Below are 13,244 nucleotides of genomic sequence, written 5' to 3'. Positions count from 1 at the left end.
GACTCTGCAAGTAAAACCATTACTTTCCCCTCTACATGGGATACGACATCCAGGGATGAAAGCCTCTCTGGTACTGTGTGATTGACAATGGCTTCCTGACCAAGAGGGGAAAGAATTGTAGCAAATAAGGTATCAGTGGCGAAGAGAGATCAAATAGAGCCCAGAGGCTACTCTGATACGAGAGATGTTACTAATTATCATGGTTTGCGAAACCTCAAGTGTTCAAGCTGCGAGAATACAATACACCAGAAACAGAGCTGCTTTTCCAAGGGGGAGTTTATTAAACTGCAAGTTTACAGTTCTAAGGCCATGAAAATGTCCAAATTAAGGCAAGGCTATGAAAATGTCCAAATTGAGGCACCAGCCTTTGCCCAAGAAAGGCTGATGAGTTTGGGGTTTTTCTCAACTGAAAGGGCACATGGCAAAGACTGCTAGCTTTCTCTCCAGGCTTCTTGTTTCCTGAAGCCACCCTGGGGTGATTCTTCTTCATCTCCAAAGGTCTCTGGCTGTGTGGGCTCGAAAGCCTTTTCCAGAATTGTTCCCTCTTAAAGGGCTCCAGTAAGCAACTCCACCTTGTATGGGTGGAGACACATGTCCATGGAAACCATCTCATCAGAAGTTGCCACCCACAATTGGGTGAGTCACATCTCCATGGAAAGCATCAAAAACCTCTTACCCAGCATTATTGAATAAGAATTATATCAACAGCCCTTTCAAACATGAAAAGGTTAGAATGGGCATAGCCCATGTACCCCTAAGGAGTGGGAGAAGGGTCAAAGGGGAAGGTGGAATCATAACAGAGAAGATAGGATTTAACAGATGTATTGATATTTCTTTTAGTCTCCAGTGTCTTGGAGCAGCCAGAAGGAAAAACTTGAAATAAACTAACCCATACCAAACTTTGGAATCTGTTCTGTAACTAATTGTTGTGGTGTCCTTTGCAATTTCTTGCTTTCTTGTATATATATATATATATATATATATATATATTATTTTTCACAATAAAAAATAATTTAAAAAAAGATTGATTTATTGGCATAAGCAGGGACACACAGACCAGAGAAACACAATGAAGAGTCCAGAGACTGACACAGCTATATTGTCTGGTTTATAGCACAGAGCCCATTGTGAACTAGTTTTTACAATGGTGTTACATCAAATTAGGTATCTTTTTGGTAAAAAGAAAAATAACAAGCGAGTAAACCAGTATACTTTGACCCCTATCTCATATCATATTCAAAATGTAATTAGAATTCAATGTAAAACAATAAAATAAAGCTTCTAGAAGAAAAGAGAATATCTTCATTTTCTTTCACAGCGATTTTCCAAACAGGACACAAAAACTGCCCAAAAGATTGATAACTTTCACTTTGTTAAAATTAAGAATTTCTGTTCATTCATAAACATTAAACGACTGTTAAGCTACAAACTGGGAATAGATTTTTCCAAAGCATATATTCAATAATGGCCTCATGCAGAATATTTAAAGAACTGACTGTAATTAAAAAGACAACTCATTTAAAAATGGTCAAAAGAAACTTCATCAATTAAGATATCCAAATGGCAAATAACCACATGAAAAAGTACTCAGAATTGTTAGCCTTTGGAGAAACACAAGTTTATGCTACAATAAGTTACTGCCATACCCTATTAGGGTGGCTGAAGTTAGCAGTACTGACATCATCCTGTGTTGGTGCAAATGTGGTGTTCTCATTTGATAGAACTAATCTGTGAATCTGTCTGGCATTGTTCCCCACTCTTGGGGATAAACCCAAGAGAAATGAGTACTTAGATCTACAAAAAAAAGATAACATCTGATAATATGCATAGGAACTTTATCCAGAATAGCCCAAAACTGAGCAACCTAAATATCTACCCACAAGTGAATAGGTAAATCAAAATATGGTATTTTTGCGTAATAGGATACTGAGAAGAATAAAAGAACACAAAACAACATAGATGAATTTCACTGACAGGTGAGTGAAGGAAGCCATGCAAGGAAGGGTGCAGGAGTTTTCATAGAAGATTCAGATTTTTTGTTTAAAAAAAAATCCCATTGTATATTAAAAAAAAATTCAGAATATTTATAACCCTTAGAACCTGAAAAAATAATGATCACTTGAGAGCTACATAATTTTTCAGATACTAAAAGGCAGAATGCTGGCCTTCCACGCAGGAGACCTGGGTTCCATTCCCGTACCATACAGCCCCATCCCACCCCTAAAAAAGAAGCCAGGCCCAGAATATTACATATTGTATATTCATGTAGAGTACATACACAAAAGAGTGTGTGTATGTCCACATGAAGTTCAAAATACGGTTAAAACCAGTGTCTGGTGGTTGAGACCAGAATAGTACTGACCTTTGAGGGCAGTGAGACCCATGTTGGCTGGGCAAGGACAGGGCTCTGCTGAGATGCCCGAGAGGCAGGTCTGCGCCTGAGTGTGTGTCCCGGGTATGGGTGGGTGTAAAAGATATCTGAGCTGTGTACTTAACCTTAATGCTCTTTACCATATATAAATTATACTTTCCTAGAAACGAAGATGGAAGAAAGCATTGGTCGTATTTGAATAATTTATCCCCAGGGCTAACTGCAGAAGGCAACAAAGGAGCATTCTTACCTTAAGGATCTTTAAGTGGTCTTATAAGGGAAGTCCCGTGATAGTACCTAATAGATTAGGGTAGACTTGAGGTCTCCACAGTTTATCTGGGGCTTCATTCTCTAGCTGTGTGTCAAGTGCAGTTTTGGAATAAGGCATTGCATCCTGGTATTTATTCTTAGTTCTTGCTTTTAGGATTTTTGCTTGTTTGGTTTAGCTTTTTGCTACTTAAATTAATATTGCTTTTACATTTGAGTTTTCATAGAAGATTTCAGATTTTTTTGTTAAAAAATAACAAAATTTCATTGTATATTTTTAAAAATTCAGAATATTTATAACCCTTAGAACCTGAAAAAATAATGTTCACTTGAGAGCTACATAGTTTTTCAGATACTAAATTGCAAACATTTGAGATATTTCTGCTCATGATATAAAACTGGTTAGTGCTCTGTTTTTTCCTTGTAGCTACATATGTATATCTGGAATTGTGTCAAAAAATAGGATCTTCTAATGTTATATTCTGTATTGCCAGGAAATAACGTGAAAAAAATTATTAATCTCTACTCTTTTTTTGTTCCCGTGAGTCCTTATTTAGTTGAGTTGTGTTTTTTGTTTTTTAAGAAGTTGTCATTGTAACATGCATATTTTTAAAATAAACTGTGTTCAGTCCTGGTTGCGGTCATTTTCTGGCCTATGTGAGCCTCTTGGAATTGGCTCCTGTGTCCTTGTGCCATTCAGTAATTCTTGTAAAGCTGCTGTGACCACTAGATGTCACTGTGATTCCAGTAACAGAAGATTAACTCAGCTTTTGTAAGCCTTTGAACTCTTAACAGCTGCAAAAGGGCTAGTTTAAATTAACTTATTTTTGATCACTAATGTTTATGCCTTTGGAGTTTTTTTATGTTAGATTCAGCTATGATGAGAAAAGTTTTCAATTTGATTCTCTTGTAATAAACTTAAAAAAACATCAGCAACGTCATTATATTGCCCACTCTTTCATTGTAAAATATTTTAAGTCGGATAGATGACACTTCCATTTCACTAAATGATTTCATTTTTGCCTTTAAAAAGGAAAAACCAACTGGGCCCATTCTTCTTAATATTAGCCAAACTGTATTGTAAAGAATTTAACATGACTTTTTCTATGTTTACTTATTTGTTCCTTGTTAAATCATTGTATTCAAGGTTCAGCCTGGAGAGGGAAATAGAGCTGCTTTCAATGACATGAGAGCCTTATCTGGAGGTGAACGGTCTTTTTCCACAGTTTGCTTCATCCTTTCTCTGTGGTCCATTGCTGAATCCCCTTTCAGATGCCTGGATGAGTTTGATGTCTACATGGTATTGTTTAAATTTAAATTCCATACATTTTGTTTGTTTGTTTGAAATGTATGTTTGAAAAGAAGTAACTGTTCCTTTAGTTTTATCCAAACAGAAAAGATCCTACCCTGACACTTACATCTGTGGTGAGGTGTGTGAAAAAAAGCTAAAGCATTCTGGTACTCTCCCAGAGACCCTGTCTTGGATTCCATTCCTTTCTCCTACTGTGGATATCCTTACTTTCCATTAGATACTCTCGCTCTCCTTCAGTCTCTTCCTCAGTTTATCTCCATTAACCTATAAACCTGTTCAGGCTCTTCCGTTTTAATGCAAGTGTAATCAGTTCAACCAGTTCACTGAGCTGTAGCTGCCCTTCATTCCCTCCTTCCCTTCACAGCCACACCTTTAAGAGGAAGGGTTTATATACGAGCGAGCAAGAGCATCTGACTTTGAAGTGAAAAGATCTAGGCTTGAAGACCTAGTTATTGCCATCAACCACCCAGATGACTTTGGGTAAAGGATTTATCCTCTGTGGGTTTTATTTTCTTCATCTGTAAAATGAGGCTATTAATATTTCCTACCTTGTAGGGTGGTGTAGGTTCAGATGAGGTCCTACGTGCAATGCCCTCTCTGTGCTGTAGCACCTGGTAAACTTCACACGTTAGCCCCTCATTGTTAGCTTCTTCATGCCTCGTTCCTAAATCCATTCTAATCTGGTTTTAAACTACATTGCTTCAGCAAAGCCTGTTTAGTAAAGATCAGAAATGAGTGCTTTTTCTTACTTATTTCTCTGAAATAAAATTGGCTCCACAGACCTATCCTCCATTTCTTAAAATGCCTTTTCTTGCCATCTTCCATTTCCTCTTTCCTCATTCTCCTGTCTTCTCCTCTTTGTTCTCAGTCTGCTAAGCTGTCTGCTCAGATTTTCTTGTCCTTAAGTAACTGGGGTCTTCTGGGTTTTTCTGTATAGTGGCTGATTCTCCTGGATTCTGTGCCCTGCCCACCCCACCCTCCATGCACAGACTCACATGGTCCCCAGGAAGTAACTCATCCTGGCATCTCTCTCTGAGCTCAAGCCCCGTATGCCCACCTACCCGCTGGGCATCATCTAGCAGACAGATTGAGCATGTCAGAGACTGAATTTATCTTCTCAAAGCTTCTTTTGTTTCCTGAATCCCCTACTTAGATTAAGGGTGAACTGTCATTTACCAACCCAATCACTTCAAAATCTGTGATGCTTCCTTTTTGCTCCCTCATTAAGTTTTATCCTCTCCTCCTCCCTTTCTGAAACTTTCTTACCTGTCATCTCCTCTTCCTCACCTCCTGCCTGGTATCATAGCTTCCCGTCCGTGCTCTCAGACCCCAGTCTGTTTCTTCCTCCACCATTTTTCCAGGTTTATTTCTGAAATAAACCTGTGGTCAGACGCCTGCTTTAAACCCTTCAGTGACTAGCTGTTCAGTGACTAAAGGTTCAGTTCTGTAGAGAACCTTTAGGATCCTTCTGTGTTTGTCATGTGCCTCCTCTTCAGCTGCTCTGAGCTGTCCGTGACTTTGCAGACCTGCCACGCCTCCTCCTTTCGCCCCCGCGCCCGCGCCTCTGCCCATAGGCTCCTTTCTCATTGTTCGGTCATATTCCAGCTTCATCTTTTAAGACTAGGTTCAAATATGACCCCCATCCACTGTCAGAGGGGCAGTACAGATTTCTCAGAGCTCCTCCGACGCCACCTTACATTAGCTTACACTGGACCAGTGATCTCCCATTCCAGTGGCTGCTTCCCTACTGGAATCTCCTACCAGCCCCTAACCCTAACCCTAACCCTAACCTTTTTGAGGTTATGGCTGTAATTTATTCAGCTTTGTACTTCCTAATGCTTAGCCTATAATAAATATTTAGCAAATGTTGTGCGGGAATCAGAATTTATATTTCTAAGTTAGTGTTGTATAATCATGCACTGTCATTTTTTCCTGATAAACTGTTGCTGACATGGGCCAGAAATTCTTGACAATTGATTTCAAAGCTGATTCACAATGGTAAGAGATCACTCTTTCCATGCCATGTATTTATCCAAAATGCCACTGTGCAGTGTAATTGTCCACCTTCTTTGTCAAATTTAATTCCGAACAGCATCTTTCAGTTTTGGAAATTTAGAGCTTCTCAGAATGGGATTTTCCCCTTTTAAGATTATTCAGAGGAATGTCCCCAAGTTCTGAGCTACTCCAAAGGAAGCAAATGAGTGTTCTTCGGTGCCATAGCAGTGTTGTGAAGTGGCAGGCCTCCCCACTCAGTTGCTGTGGAAGGGCAGCGTTTGTTTTGGGCACGTTCTCGTCGTCGTTATCAGCTTCTTTACAGTTGCACCTGGTAGGCCTGTCGAGTGAGAGCCGTTGGGTGGCACAGTGGACTCAGGTGTCCTGTCGGCCCTGGATCCCGTGCTCTTCTGCCACGGGCCGTTTCCAACTGACCCTCAGGAACACGTGTTCTCACTTGGCTATGCTTCAGTTTCCAGGAGTGTTCAAAGAAGGGTACTTTGATTGTTTTTCTTTTTGTGTTATTTAACCAAAAACTGTAAGCACAAGATTTAATTCATGTAATTTCAAAGCCTATTATAATTAAGCAGAGTAGTTCTTTTTCTGTACACTGATGTATGCAGATTCACTCAATTTTAAAGATTCAGTGAGTAAATTAGTCTGTAAACTCGAACTGGTTTATTGTATACAAATGTAGAAAGAAGGCAGCAGCAGTGGGGCTGTGGAGTGTTAAAATGCCTTAATTGGAGAGGGAGATTTGAGAGCCTTCATAAGTATGAGATTGTCCACTGTGGTTACCATCATCCTCAGTGATTAACCATCACTGTTGAAATTAAATTCATTCTGTAATATTTAGTTCCATCTTCTGAATATTTTCTGGTTATTTTGATTAGCAGGTATCCTTGAGAGAGGGGTTTATACATAAAACTACTTTGTAGAAATTACCAGAAGATACATTTATCCAGTTATTTTTCCCTAGTAATCCCTGATGTTCACCTTTGTGAATGCCTTGGCATCCCAGGTCGGGTGATGCCTGGCCCTGGGTATGTCCGGGCGTCGCCGGTGCCGCACTGAGGCTGTGCTTGGCTCTGTCCGCAGGACATGGTGAACCGACGCATCGCCATGGACATGATCCTGAAGATGGCTGACTCCCAGCGCTTCCGGCAGTTCGTCCTGCTCACGCCGCAGAGCATGAGGTAGCCGCCAGCGGCGCCCCGTAAATATAAGTCACCGATATACAACAGCGAGAAAAAGTCTTTACAGCCTTAGTTTTTGAATGTAAACGTATGAAAGGCTGATAGAGGAGCATTTCCTTTTTAGGTGTTTAAAACGTGTCCTCTCCCTTCCGTGGCCGGAGCACACTGCTGTGAATGGTTGTTGGCCTGTTACCCTCTGTCGTGGCCAAGCATGGAGATGTCGTTCTAGGGATTTTGTCTAGTCTAAAAAGAACCGTCCCTGACGTCCCTAGTTGGGCTCTTCTCTGGGTGACGTCACATGCCAGTCTCTAAACAAAGAGCCCCGTGCCCCACCATGCTCCCCCGTATGCCCCGTGCCCCCCTGTGCCACCGTGGGCCCGCATCTGTCCCTCGGTGGTCTGCCCTGTGGGTGTCTGTCTATGATTGGGCAGAACCAGGACACTCTTTCCCAGCTTCAGAAGGAGAAAAATTAGAAATAGATGCTCTGCAAACCTCTTTCTTTTTCCTCTGAACAGAAAACCCATGGCATCTAGCAGGAAGTTAATTTTTTTAAAAAGCAAATTATTTCCTCATTGCTAAATTGTATTTCTTATAGAACTCTAGTTATCAAATGTACCCCCCCCATTAGCAGATAAAAGTCATTTAAATTTATATTTTCTTAAGGTAGAATTAGAATTTTTTATATGTATGAGAACTGTTTTGGAAATTTGAGTAATTTTCTTTTCTCTAGCTCACTTCCATCAAGTAAACTGATTAGAATTCTTCGCATGTCTGACCCTGAAAGAGGACAAACCACTTTGCCGTTCCGACCCGTGACTCAGGAGGAAGACGACGATCCAAGTTGATTTTGTAACTTAATATGCCGAGTCCTCACGTTGAAAGATTTGTAAAGGGGAATAAAAATTCCGGACTATTTGATGAAGCAAAATGAAACTTGAAGGTTTCATTCATAAAGATGAGCTATGACTACGATAAAATGTGTAAATAAGCCTAGAAAACTGACAATAACCAGTGATTTAAAATTACTGTTAATTTACTTTGAGAGAACCAACTGCATAGAACTGGTTTTAAATCTTAAGTTTGGTTTTTTTAACCATCTACTTTTATGGATTATTTTTCAGAGGTAAAGTTTTGTACATAAGTACATGTACATATATGTTTAGTTTGGGTTCCTTTCTACTGTATTTTGTAAGAATTAAAATAAAAATTTGAGCACCTGATTATATTTAGTTTTGCTTTTCAGAATATTACTTTTTGAAGTTCAATTATCAAAAATACATGAGTGAAGGGTTTTTCATGGTGGGATGAAGAGGGCTGGGTCTGTGGACAAGGACCATGTTAGTGGAGTGATTTTTTTACATAGTAATAATTGGAACAGATTTTTGGGTTCTGGAAGTAGAAGAACCATAATAAAAATCTAACCATGTGACATCGCCTAGAAGGGCCTGGAAGAAAATGTTAGTGGAGGCTTCGAGGGGCTTGAGGAGGCTCTTAGCAGAAGCCCGGAGGGCTAAAGGGGAGGTACAGAATCGGAGCCAGGAGGACGGGTCTCCTTGTGAGGTAGTGGTGGGAAGTCTGGCAGCACTGCTGCCTGTGGTCACATGGGAGCTGGGAAATGTGCCCAACAAACAAGATAACTTTAGCCAGCGTGACGTCTGGTCGAATACGGTAGGTGCCTCCTGGTTCTTACTGCCCATGACAGAAGGGCAGTCTCTGCCATGGAGAGATGAGCTGAAGAACAAACAACTGAATCTAAAGGAGCCAGAATTGTTTCTCATCCCCAGACTTTCCCAGATGGCAAGTGATTTTCACATGAAGAAATTACTTCAGCGCTAAAGTAAAATCCCTTATTAGGACCTCAGAAGATCTAAGGAAGCACTTTTAGGTACTTTCAGACAGACAAAAGGCCTTCTAAGGATGTCCTTTGCAGGTCCTCTCCATTTAGCAGGACTCCTGAAAGTTTTATGGGCACACAGCAGGTTAAGAAAACCACTCAGCTGTAAGTGCAGGCTACTTTTTCTGGGGGGACAAGCAGGAAAGGCAGAGCCCAGGGCCACAGACATGGGGGGACCAAGTCCTAATCAAGTAGCATGATAGCTGCTTGGCTGGATTCTAGGATTGTCGGGGACCAGTGACGGCGGTGTGCTCCCCGTTCTCCATTTGGGACAGGGAGTGAGTGGCAGCTGCCCGATGTCTCGTCCCTGTACCTTTGCTGGATCCCATCGGGGGTACGTTGTCCCCCTGGTGCACAGGCCTTTGGTGTGGCTGGGGGGGAAGGGCGTGAGGCACAGGACACCAGAAGGAAAGGATTAAGATGGAAATGGTATAACTCAGGAATGCCTAGAGTGGACAATGATGGTGATTAAATATACAGACATAGAAACATGAACATCGACATTGCAAGGTGTTGAGAGTGGATGGTATACAGGAAAAAGTACAGGCAATGCAAACTAGGGTCTATAGTCAGCAGTAACATTGTAATGCTTCTGCTGAGTGTAACAGGCATTATGCCAAACCAAATGTCAGCAGGCAGGGGGCATGGGGGAGCAGTATGGATTCTTCATGGAAGAAAAGGAAATGTCTTCATAAAGATTACGGTGGTGAAGGTGAGTCTGCATACTTACGTTGGATTGTATGGTATGCAAATAAAACTGTCAAGATGAACAGAGAAGAGTGCTAAAGAAAAGGCAGAGAAAGATGTATCCATTCACTGTCGGGAAGCCGAGAGGTGTAGCCCTTGGAGGGCCGGGTGGTGGTTCCGCAGGAGGCTGGGGGTGGGGTGGGATCCTATAACCCTGCTGCTCAGTGTATACCTGGAGGAGCTGAGTGTGGGGACACGAATGGACGTTCACACGCAGTGTTTGTGATCCGCAGTGGGTGGAGGTGGACCAAAGGGTACGACTGAGGAAAGAAAGGTGGAACTGTGGTGTGTACATACAACAGACAACTGAGCGGCTGCAAGAAGGAATGAAGTGAGGCACGCAGCTAGGTGGATTAACCTTGAGGACAGTATGTTGAATGAAATGTCAAAAGGACAAATATAGCTCCCTCAGATGAACCATCTGTAAGATAACTCCGTGAGCTGAGGTCGAGAGAATGGGTTATCAGGTTGGGGCCTATTGTAAAGGGTCATAGATTGTAAGCTCTTACAGCAGTTTAGGAGTTCTGTTATCTCTAAATATTGAGCTGTTTGTATATAACCTGGTTGTTCCCAGAAACTCTAGGTATTTATGTGACACCTGAGACTCAGAATTAGATCTCTGAAGCTCTGCAAGTCAGCATTACCCCAAAAAGGATGTTTAAAAAGTTGAAAAAAAGACTTTGAGTAGAGATATGAATGAAGCTAATCTGGATGAGACTAATAAAGAATGACAGGGTCTGTATTTTAAAACTTAAACTTCTGTGTGAGACCAAAGGGAGAGATGTTTATTTGGTGCAAAATTTATATTTTGGGTAGCACATTATCTAATTTAACTTGTATGGTCAGTTTATTTGAACACCATAATTACATGGAATCTTGAATAGGGTGTGAAATCTGATTGGTTTGTCCAGGTTAGTGTGATGCCCCAATACATCCGAGAGTATTTTGGGTAGAGAACAAAAAAGTGTTTGCAAAGTCCCCATGGGGGGCTGAGGAGAAAGGAGTAAATATTCAACTTCCCCATCTGGGGAGTTCCTGATATTCTTGCAAGCAGTGGGGGCACCCAAGTCAAAAAGCTGAGCCCTCGATCTTGAGGTTCAACCCTTATGAAACTTATTCGTGCAAAGGATAAGCTAAGCCTACTTATAATTATGCCTAAGAGTCACCGCCAGAAAACCTTTTGTTGTTCAGATGTGGCCTCTCTCTAAGCCCACTTGGCAGGTGAACTCACTGGCCGCCCCTCCCCTATGTGGAACGTGACTCCAAGGGATGTAAATCTTCCTGGCAATGTGGGACATGACTCCCAGGGATAAGCCAGGACCCAGCATCATGGGATTGAGAAAGCCTTCTTGACCAAAAGGGGGAGAGAGAAATGAGAAAAAATAAAGTTTCAGTGGCTGAGAAATTTCTAATAGAGTTGAGAGGTTAACCTGGAGGTTATTCTTATGCATCATATGGGATGTTCCTTTTTAGTTCCTGGTGAATTGGAGTTGCTGGAGGGAAGTACCGGAAACTGCTGAGCTGAGTTCCAGTAGCCTTGATTCTTGAAGACAACTGTATAAAGATCTAATATTTACAATGTGAGCTTGTGATTGTGAAAACCTTGTGGCTGACACTGCCTTTATCCAGGGTATGGACAGATGAGTAAAAAGATATGGATAAATATGACGGGGGGGGTAAGGGGTAAAATAAATTGGGTAGATTGAAATACTAGTGGTCAATGAGAGGGAGGGGTCGGGGATGGGATGTATGAGTTTTTTCTTTTTCCTTTTTATTTTTCTGGACTGATGCAAATGTTCTAAAAATGATCATGGTGACGAATACACAACTATGTGATGATCTTGTGAGTCGTATCCTGTGGATGGACTGTATGTGCGTGAATATTTTCCAATAAAAGTTTTGGGGGTAAGTTTTACACAGCAATCATTACTGGGCCGCTCCCATTTCCCCTCAACCCGAGTAGAAGCCATGACAGTGGGAAGCTTCTTTTGTGTCCTCAAATTCTTTTGTGAGAATGCATTTTTCATTTCTATTTCGTATCTATGTCTACGCAATATACTTGTTTGTTTCCTTCCCATCGGGTTTTCATAATACGCCCATGTGCCTGCGCGCACATCAGCGCCGCCGCCAGCTCCCATGGCCCGTGCGCCCCTTCCCCAGTCCCCAGGGCCCCGGGTCACCTCCGTGCCTCCCCCTCGGCGCCCTGGGCCCCCAGCGGCTTCTGAGCAGCCTCCCTGGGCGTTCTTTGGGGAAGTGTCCCGAGGAGTGGAAACGGGGTTCTGGGGCACATGAGCGTGTCTCCCGCGGGGTCCTATCGGACCCCCCAAGGCCTCTGCCCAATCCATGAGGAGCGGCCAGTGCGGGTCGCGCTTCCAGGATGCCCACTCGCTGGCCCACGGCCACGTTTTGTTCGGAAAACGAGCTGGTGAGCCTGCTGGAGGGTTTGTTTTCCACATCACCCTGTCCCCGAGCCCCGGCCCAGGGGGCTGGCCCCGCGCGCTCCTCTCCTGCTGCGCATGAGTCCTACTGCGGGCGCTTTGGCTTGGACTTCAGTGCCTCTCTCTGCTGTCTGGCTTCGCTCTGAAGTCAGGTGTTGGCTGCAAGTGGGTGATGAGTGAGGATTTGCTGTGAACGGGTTCCTAGGTCGGACTTAGCAGGGCCCAGCTCTGCAGCGGAGAAGGGGTACGGCAGAGCGCCCCGAGCCTCCTTCCCCTTCCTCCACTGCACCTCGGGGCTCCCCCTCCCTCCTCCACTGCACCTCGGGGCTCCCCCTCCCTCCTCCACTCCACCTCGATGCTCCCCTCCCCCCTCCACTGCACCTTGGGGCTCCCCCTCCCTCCTCCACTGCACCTCGGGGCTCCCCCTCCCTCCTCCACTCCACCTTGATGCTCCCCCTCCCTCCTTCACTGCACCTTAGGGCTCCCCCTCCCCCCTCCACTGCACCTCGGGGCTCCCCTCCCTTGTCAGGCCAGCCCACCGAGCCCAGGCCGAGCCGGGCACCCACTGGCCTGTACGCCCTGTGGAGAGCTCTGCACCCTAGGGAGTGTGCCAGCTGCCACTGTCCTACGTGCAGAGACGGTTGCTTGGCCACAGCTCGTGTCACACGGACGAAGGGGTCATGAGGCCTGGCCTCTGGTCTCACCAACGACCCTGAGACAGGCAGAGGAGTGTTGAGGGAAGAAAGAGGGGTGCTCAGTAAGCCTACACCATGCCTGCTGATGCTATAGTTGCTGGCCACATGGACATTTAATTTAGGTGAATTAAAATAAAATTAAAGTAACAATTTTGCTGTTCAGTCATGCTAGCATATTTGAAGTGCCCCGTAACCCGAGGTGGCTGGTGGGAGCAGCGGTTCGGACCTTCTATCAGCTCAGACCCGCCCCCCCCCATCCACCTGCGCGAGGAAAGGCGGCTTCCCAGGCAGGCTCTGGAAGCAAAGGCACCCGCACGGCTCCTGATGGCGCC

The 13,244-nt window shown here is 43.7% G+C and overlaps 1 protein-coding gene across 7 annotated transcripts in view; it reads left to right on the top strand.

The window, feature by feature from the left end:
* SMC6 (structural maintenance of chromosomes 6) overlaps positions 1 to 8,358 on the top strand; it is a 114,754-nt gene extending 106,396 nt beyond the window's left edge. For all 7 annotated transcript variants that reach the window (XM_077152135.1, XM_077152139.1, XM_077152134.1 and 4 more), the window contains exons 25-27: positions 3,786 to 3,938; positions 7,041 to 7,138; positions 7,869 to 8,358. In XM_077152135.1, coding sequence (XP_077008250.1) covers positions 3,786 to 3,938; positions 7,041 to 7,138; positions 7,869 to 7,983 — 366 coding nt within the window. In that variant the 3' untranslated portion in view covers positions 7,984 to 8,358. The remainder of the gene's footprint in view (positions 1 to 3,785; positions 3,939 to 7,040; positions 7,139 to 7,868) is intronic.
* Positions 8,359 to 13,244: the final 4,886 nt, after the last annotated feature.

This window comes from Tamandua tetradactyla, chromosome 3, assembly GCF_023851605.1.
Source record: "Tamandua tetradactyla isolate mTamTet1 chromosome 3, mTamTet1.pri, whole genome shotgun sequence".
NCBI lineage: Eukaryota > Metazoa > Chordata > Mammalia > Pilosa > Myrmecophagidae > Tamandua > Tamandua tetradactyla.
Note: the sequence above shows the minus strand (reverse complement) of the source record. Positions and strands in the feature narration are given on the sequence as shown.